Source organism: Sinocyclocheilus anshuiensis, unplaced genomic scaffold (genome assembly GCF_001515605.1).
Source record: "Sinocyclocheilus anshuiensis isolate Anshui unplaced genomic scaffold, SAMN03320099.WGS_v1.1 scaffold2168, whole genome shotgun sequence".
NCBI classification, from domain to species: domain Eukaryota; kingdom Metazoa; phylum Chordata; class Actinopteri; order Cypriniformes; family Cyprinidae; genus Sinocyclocheilus; species Sinocyclocheilus anshuiensis.
In genome coordinates this window covers 49624-58578 of record NW_015546037.1, presented here as the reverse complement: position 1 = coordinate 58578, position 8955 = coordinate 49624, and the positions used below count along the sequence as shown (strand labels likewise).

Below are 8955 nucleotides of genomic sequence, written 5' to 3'. Positions count from 1 at the left end.
ATGTTATAATTTATACAAAAATCCAAGTATATCATCTATTTTAATGTCATATAATACACTTAATTTCAGTTATCTAAATTATTTAATTAAATCAACATATTATATATTTATTATTATTAATTATAGTATATTAGAATTTATATTAAAAAATAACCAAATGATACATTATAAAATATAATATATTGTCTTCATCACTGATACAGATCCCACTGGGATCACTGAACACCCACAAAGTGGTGCGAATCAACAATACGTCTGGTTGAATTATTTATTTATATTTTTTCAGTTATCTAAATTATTTAATTAAATCAACATATTATATATTTATTATTATTAATTATAGTATATTAGAATTTATATTAAAAAATAACCAAATGATATATTATAAAATATAAAATATTGTCTTCATCACTGATACAGATCCCACTGGGGTCACTGAACACCCACAAAGTGGTGCGAATCAACAATACGTCTGGTTGAATTATTTATTTATATTCGAAAGAACCTTGTTTTAATGGTTATGCAAAGAATTGTTCCGCATTGATGGACTCTACTGTGACTTTTAGAAGGTTAATCAAGCTGTTGACCCATAAGAATCGGTTGTGTGTCGCAAGAACCCTCACAGAAACCTATAGGAACAACCTTTCAATAACTCCCATCCTCAGCGTCTCTTAAGATGAATTTCTAACAGTGCAGCGATGGCACGAACCCTTAAAAGCAGAGTACGCGCTGGTAGACGACTGCCTTGTAGAGGATAATGGTTTTGATGACCTTCCAGGGGATGATGGACAGAATATGAATGAGGTTTGGAATTGAGGGGCTGGTCTTTGAAGGTTAAAGGCAGGTGATTGGCACAAAGATAATAACTAGCACTGTTTTGTGGCATGCTGAGGAAAAACAAGGGGAACGAGAGAGCGGATGACAGGAATCTTACCTCCCGTTGCTCATCAAGCCTCCATCAACACGCTGGAACGTCACTGGGGTCAGAAAGAGGATAGAAAACAAAGAGAGAGAAAAAGAGATTGAGTCATCATAGCAAAATCACTCTCTTAAGCATCATTTCCATCATAATTCACATTTTTTAACACGATTCCAAATTAAACAGCTGGAACTGATTAAGAAATGAAGAAGTCTCCATATATACAGTATGTGTCATAGTAATCTTTCACGAGTGACTGAATTGTTTAGAGCACGCTGTAAATAAACATGCAGAATGAATTTATGAAATTAAAGCATCTTTGTCATTTCATCTCCATAACTTCCTATTTTCTCTGGGTTTTGCCTCAATATTCTTGCCAAAAGAAAGTGATTTACACAAAAAGTGTGCAAACAGAAAGATGGATTACTGATGAAAAGGAGACTAAATCAGGCGTGTATTTGAAAACACTTTTGTCCATTTAGTGAATGTCAACGGGGTTTAAAACTATACTGAACCCCATTGGCCTTTTTGTATGAAAAACCACTGATGCATTTCTTTTTAAATCTTCTTTTGTGTTCCACAGAATAAAAAAATGCATACAGATTTGGAATGACATGAAGGTGAGTAAATGAATAAAGAAATGTTCAAGCATGCACACTTATTTAACAAACATCACATAAACTAATCCAGAGTGACTCCTGGTCGTTTACACACCCTGCAGAGAATCTGAATTAGATCAGTGACATTTTCTCTCCACTGTTAACAATCCATCACCTCTTCTGTCAAACAGACAGTCCAAACATTACCCTGGGCCCGCTGTTTGTTGGGTTTATTTGCATTCGCTGCTAATTCCAGAATCTGGCATTTCAGTAAATTGAGAACAAACACTGAAGGTATTTTCTCTCCCCAAGGGACTCGTTTTATGTGGCGCTATGTGTGTGTGCGGGTCTGTTAAGTGCCTATCTACAATAGGACACATTGCTGGCGCTTTGATGTGGCCCGTAGACTGTCGCTGGTCTCGGCTTTAGGCTGAGCTCCAGATAAGCACTCTCTCCAATATGAAAACTGATTACTCCTCTTTAATAAGCATTTACTGCGGCACGACAAAATCGCCCGTATAAAAATTCCATCAAATCCTTCCTTCCCGTCCAAGCACAACTTGATTTAGCCTCGCGGCGATGACAGGTTTAAAGGAGGAAAGTGGGTGTTTGTGTGAACAGGTGTATTCGCTTTTACCTCTTACACCCAACTGCCGATTAAACATATATAAAAAAAAAAATGTTGCGGAATCGGCTGTCTTTCTTTGTTCTGTAAGCCCTGAAACGTTCGCATGATTTGCAGTGAACCTTGATAATGAGACGAAGACAATTTGGCTCCAGGAAACAAGAATAAACCAACGAATTTCACTCGGCGCAAGAAGCTGCCCTTGCTAGCATGGGCCGCTGCCTTCGCGAGCGTCAAGCATATGGGGTCTGGCATGCCGGTAATGCGTCTGAACGCCACACTTATCTGCTCGGCACATGGGACCAAGAAACCAAGAAAGATGTGGGCCCCTGGGAGCCGGCAACCTTGAAGCCCACTCAAGCAGTGGTGACGAGAGACCACTGGAGTGCATTAAAATGAAGTCGAGGGATATCGAGGTCATAAGACTCAGACAGCTGACTGGTACGCTCTTATCTTGGGGAAAAGTGGAGTGCGGCGGTGTCCGCTTTTGCAGCAGGGAGACTGATTTCATCGGTAATGAAGTTTGGAGCGAAACCCTCCTACAAGATAAAAGCACACCTCAATCCGCACACAATCCCCGAGAGACATGGAGGGAACCTGGGCTTGCTGAGTGATTTTTTTTTGTTGCTTTTTTGTGTTATCAATTCACAGTGTGATTGTGGCCGATCGTGTGACTGGATCAGGTCATCACTGGTTAACCTCTGGTAGGCCTGTGAATCTCCTATATATCATGTAACTTGCGGACAAACCAACCATTGAATTACAAACATTTCTCTGACATTGTGAACATAAAGTGGAAAATCAATGGCAGCGTGACCGTATTTCAGAATGGGATGATATTTGATGGACTGTGTTTGGAATGGTATACTATTCTTTCGATTTTCTACAGTATAAAGTATGAATACTATATTTACTAAAAGGTACAACAATGCAAGCTTCACTAGGTACAATATCCCTCAATGCAATGCATCCAATCATCTAATATCAACAGTCTCTTTTTTGCTTACAAATTGATGCCAAATGTTAAGACAACATTGTCCAAAAAATTAATTAAATATAATAAAAATGTTTTAGTTTGTTTAAGATAATATAATACACTAATATATATCCTAACAACATATAAATATAAATTGTTTTATTTATTTTTGTATTATTATTTATTTATGATCATATATGTGACCCTGGACCACAAAACCAGTCATAAGGGTCAATTTTTTTAAATTGAGATTTATACATAAATAAATAAGCTTTCCATTGATGTATGGTTTGTTAGGATATGACAATATTTGACTGAGATACAACTATTTGAAAATCTGGAATCTGAGGGTGCAAAAAAATCAAAATATTGAGAAAATCGCCTTTAAAGTTGTCCAAATGAAGTCCTTAGCAATGCATATTACTAATCAAAAATTAAGTTTTGATATATTTACGGTAGGAAATTAACACAATATCTTCATGGAACATGATCTTTACTTAATATCCTAATGATTTTTGGCATAAAAAAATCAATCAATAATTTTGACCCATACAATGTATTGTTGGCTATTGCTACAAATATACCTGTGCGAATGGTTTTGTGGTCCAGGGTCACATATAACTTAGCATACTACTAATATTTGAAATGCATACTGTCCAGGCATATTATCATTAATTAACCCAAAATAAGAAAAAAAAACAGCATTTATTCAAAATAGAAATCTTTTCTAACAATATAAGTCTTTACTATCACTTTTTATCCATTTAACAGATTCTTGCTAAATAAAAGTTAAAACAAAAAAAAAAAAAAAAAAAAAAGAAAAAAAAAGATAATAAAAATGACAGAAGCAGATAAAATTACTAAAAAAATCAACAAATTAAAATGCAAACTGAAAATATACAAATAAAAGTGAACAATTTTTTAGAAAGACTATAACAGAATATAAATAATTACAAACAGTATGCAGTGTGTACTAAATAGTATTCAGTAAGGTAGTATTCAATTCAGATCAAATCCAATTTTTTAAAACCCAGATCTGTGTCTATAATTTCTATACTGGTTAAAACAGAACATTTAGAAGTGTTTATCACAGGAGGGAAACAAGAAAATCTTCAGAAAACATGTCGACAACCTCGTATGGAGGGAACAATCGATTCTCACATGTAAGTTTGTTCAAGCGGTTAATAACAAAGACAAGAATGAACCAAAGAGCGGAGAACTCAGGTAGAGAACAAAAACAATTCACACAAACAAAAAGAGAGAACAGGAGAATAAAAGAAAGATAAAGATGAGATGGAAAAACCACACAAAAAAGATCAGCACAGGTGACCACCACTGAAAAAATGACCTGAAGAAAAGGACAAAGAAACACAAATAGAGAACTGCAGGATATTGCAGCCCACAGATCTTCCACCGGACTCTGTTAGCATTCATAAAGACATGTAAAAATGGTGTTTATTCGCAGTCAACAAATCAATGTTCGCTACTTGCACTTTAGTTTGACCTTGAATGTTATCCTGTATCTGTAAATAACCATTTTAGACCGTCTAGATCTGTCCATAATTTGTGTTTGAGACCCTTAGAGCCAAATTTACTCCCTGTACTGTGCTGACAAAGTCAGGTGGGCATCATCTGAAGACCTGTGAGGTTGAATCATGGGAAGGGATGCTTGATTGTGTAAAGGAAAGTAAGATAAATGCAGGAAGAAGAGATGGGGGTTTCGAAAAGATGGGACAAATGAACAGTACCTGCAGGGGTGAAGGTGAACGACTGAACTGCAAAAACAAGAAGACAGAGAAGAGTGTGTGTTAAAAAGCCTGCACTGCTCAGTCGGGCTTTGGAAGGTTTCTGTGTTTCTGTGCATGTGCATGATTATTCGCATGCATACTGGAATGTGTTTGAGCAAGGTTTGCGTTATGCCATCAGAGTCAAGACAGCAAGACAGCAGCCAAAGGAATGAGACACACAAACACAATTAAAATAAAGTGTAAAAAACAAACAAAAACAAAACAAAAGAGTGTGTTTTTCAGTGGCGGCTGGTGCTTTTAAATAGTAGGGATGCACAGATATCACTTATCAATGGCAAAAGGTGTACTTTATTATAATTTTTTTTTAAATATCTGCAATGTTGCTTCTAAGTACTACTAAAGAGTGAAAGCATTTATAAAATAAAAAAAATAATAGTTTCTTATCACATTGGACTACTGACTTTGCTCACACAAGGAACGACCTCCCAACAATTCTTTTCTTTTCTTTTTTTTGATATTGTTACACTTGTGGAGTTCCTGATCAAAAATTACTGGCCTCCAAAAAACTGCATATAAATTTCCCATTATGCTATATCATTACCAAATATTGGATTCAATCATTTTAGCAACTTGTTTTCTTTCAATTACCACAGGTTTTGATCATAAGCCTCATTGATATGAGCTTATACGCCTGCGATTTTGAGTGAATATTGCCAAAATTATTCACAAATAATGCTTTTTTTTTTTTTTTACTTAAAAACTGAGGTGTATAAGCTTAGATCAATGAAGCCTACAAGCAGTCAGTTCCAAAAAGAAATACAAAACCTGTCCTAACTGAAAGAAAACATGCTGTTATTAAAGACTGAATCCAAGCTTTGGTGATAATATAGCATAACATGAGAATTACAAGCAATTTTTAAAAGGTGAGCACACTAAATTAGATAAAGAATTTTCAACACAGCACAAGGGTTCATTTTTCAATTATTGGCCATTTGCAGCAAAGTCCTGTCCATTTACGAGCTTGAACAAATCATCATATAGCGAAAGCTGGGACAAAAACACATTGATTGAAAGCCGAATATGTCCCATTCAAAAGCTTTAAAAATACAAATAAGGACACAAAACGGTACTTTAGAGCCTCTTATCCAATGAACATCACTCGTTGCTTTATTAAAATAAATAGCCCAGTAAAGCACGGGCTCTAAGGGTCATGGTTTAATTTGCTAAAATACTAACAATATTTGTATTATTTATACTAAACACGCATTTAGGGGAAGTTGTGCTTCCCGTGCCATCTGAAAACAATCGCCACTGTGTGTAGCTCAAGCGGATCTGGTCTCTACCTGCGTAATTGCTGAGACCCTTTCTCTTCTTTCTCCTCCAGTAGAGCCAGATGCTGAAGCCCATCAGAATAACCCAGCAGGCCCCTCCGATGCCCGCGATGAAGGCCGGCTGCTTCACCACGTCCGTGATCTGCTCTGTGATGCTGTTGTTCCTGCTCATGATCACATCCCGGAAGTCTTTACCTACATGGACACACACACACACACACACGCAAGAGAAAACCGCTATTTGGTAAACTGAAAATTGTGGGTGAGTTTCTAAATTAGTTTAATAGCACGAGAAAAACACTTGTGCTCCAGTGAACATCAGAGCAGAATTTAATCAACTCAACTAGAGCGTTAAAAGCACATCACCTTGATCGTTAGCGTTACTTCAGTGAACAGAACAGAAAAAAACGAAAACACAAAATAACACGGAACAGCTTTTATAGCACATTTAATTTCCTTAATGTGATATTATTTCAACATTCATCAGAAATAATGTGAGATTTTATTATCTTTTAAGATTTGAATGGATTGAATCATGTTAGACTATAAATAGTATTGGTTAATATTACTTAACCCTGCCCATATGTCCCACCTCAGCAAAAACATAAAATAAAAAAATAAAATAACTAACACAAAATGTTGTATAAATAACACAAAACAGTATTTACTGCACATTTACTTTCCTTAATGTGATATTATTTCAATATTCATCAGTAATAATGTAAGATGAGACACATTTATTTATGACTTTTATTATCGTTTAGGATTTGATTGGATGGAATCATGTTAGACTTATATTATTGGTTAATATTACTTAACCCCGCCCATATTCCCACCTCAGCAAAAAATATATAACAAAAAATTAAACCAAATAACACAAAATGTGTATAAATAACACAAAACTGTATTTACAGTACATTTAATTTCCTTAACGTGATATGAATTCAATATTCATCAGTAATAATGTCAGATGAGACTTGGTTAATACTACTTAATATAGCCCACATGTCCCACCTCAGCAAAAATATAAAATAAGAAACTGAAATAAAGAACACAAAATGTTGCATAAATAACACAAAACCGCATTTACAGCACATTTAATTTCCTTAATGTGACATTATTTCAATATTTGGCACAAATAATGAAAGGTGAGACTTGTTTTTCATCCTTTCAAATTGGATTGGATGGAATCATAACTCCGCCCACATGTCCCACCTCAGCAAAAATATACTAACTAAATAACACAAAATGCTGTATAAAAACACAAAACAGTATTTACAGTACCTATTATTATCTTTTTGGATTTGATTGGATGGAATCATGTTAGACTATAAAGATCATTGGTTAATATTACTTAACCCTGCCCACATGTCCCCCCTCAGCAAAAAAAAAAAAAAAATATATAAGTTCAAAGGCAGAGAAAGTTGATAAAATGTTAACTTTTTTCCCTTTTGAAGTGATGAGCACATGAACTATTTACAATAACCTAGGGATATTTACTAGAGCCAAAAAAATAATCATTTTGATTTTTTATGTTGTCTTGTAGCTAAATCAGCGTTTTTTACTTCAAAAGCTGGTAGGACACACACATGCACACTAACTGCAATCTTGATAAATAATCTATCAGCCCCTGGCTGTGCGTGAAGATGGATAGTGAGCTTGACATTTTGGAATAAGGGCATGTCACTGGCCAAATCATCACTTATGGGTCAAACCAGTCACAACCTGCTACAACTCACATAACTCACACTGTAAACACCCAAAGACCTGGAAAAAAATCTGCGGCCCTGACCGTGAGATTTAATTTTGATTCTGGTGACCTCGATTTAAGATATTTCTGCCCATCACAGATAAAAGGCAGATGCAGTGTGACAGTAAAGGTTATCGAAACCAAAAGATGTCCCGTACCAATAATGATGGTTTGTGGTTCGCTCTTCACCCCCACCCCAGCGCTGGTGCTGGCGGCCACCTCCACCCGGTACTGGACCCCCGCCTGGAGACCCCCCACCACCACTGAGCGGATGGCTGCGTCCACTGTCTTATTTACATGGAAACGGCTCTCGTTCCCTAAACACCAGATCTGAGAGAGAGAGAGAAAATAGCAAATTGTCTGTAAAAAGTCATTTTTAATGATTGGGCCTCATTAACGAAAACGATTTTTGTGTGAACCACTCGTAAAGCCATTTTTATGCAAATTGTTGCATTCAATTCAGTACAGCTATTTATGCATGAAGGGATTTACAGACAATTTATAGAGAAATTAGTTCTGCTTGTGTTTCATAAATGAGGGCCATTTTGAACAAAAGTAAAAAACGTAAACAGTCATCTAGTGTGTGCTTCTATCCAAAACGACTTATTGTACACATATTATTTATTGAGTTTAGACCCTTAAAACATCCTCAAATGTGACCCTGGACCACAAAAGCAGTCATAAGTAGCACAGGTATATTTGTAGCAATAGCCAACAATACATTGTATGGGTCAAAATGATTGATTTTTCTTTTATGCCAAAAATCATTAGGATATTAAGTAAAGATCATGTTCCATGAAGATATAATATAATATAATAACGTTAATGCCCTGGCAGTGGCAAATAGCTTTGGTTTTATATTTAATTTGATTACATTAATGTTATAAGTTGAGATTTACAAGAAATATTTTAACTGCTACTATGTGAATGGAATACTGCTTTAAAAAAGCACCTTATTCGTTTAAAGTGTTTTCAAACCAAATATTATTGCACTTTTGTTCATATAC

General features: G+C 35.5%; 1 protein-coding gene across 1 annotated transcript in view; it reads right to left on the bottom strand.

Annotated features, from left to right (window-relative positions):
• The window catches only part of LOC107698852 (roundabout, axon guidance receptor, homolog 2 (Drosophila)), a gene marked incomplete at its 5' end in the record, with an annotated part of 76473 nt that overhangs the window by 29106 nt on the left and 38412 nt on the right, over nt 1–8955 (bottom strand). Inside the window, 4 exons of the mRNA XM_016499981.1 lie at nt 935–977; nt 4868–4894; nt 6211–6393; nt 8107–8278. Coding sequence (XP_016355467.1) covers nt 935–977; nt 4868–4894; nt 6211–6393; nt 8107–8278 — 425 coding nt within the window. The remainder of the gene's footprint in view (nt 1–934; nt 978–4867; nt 4895–6210; nt 6394–8106; nt 8279–8955) is intronic.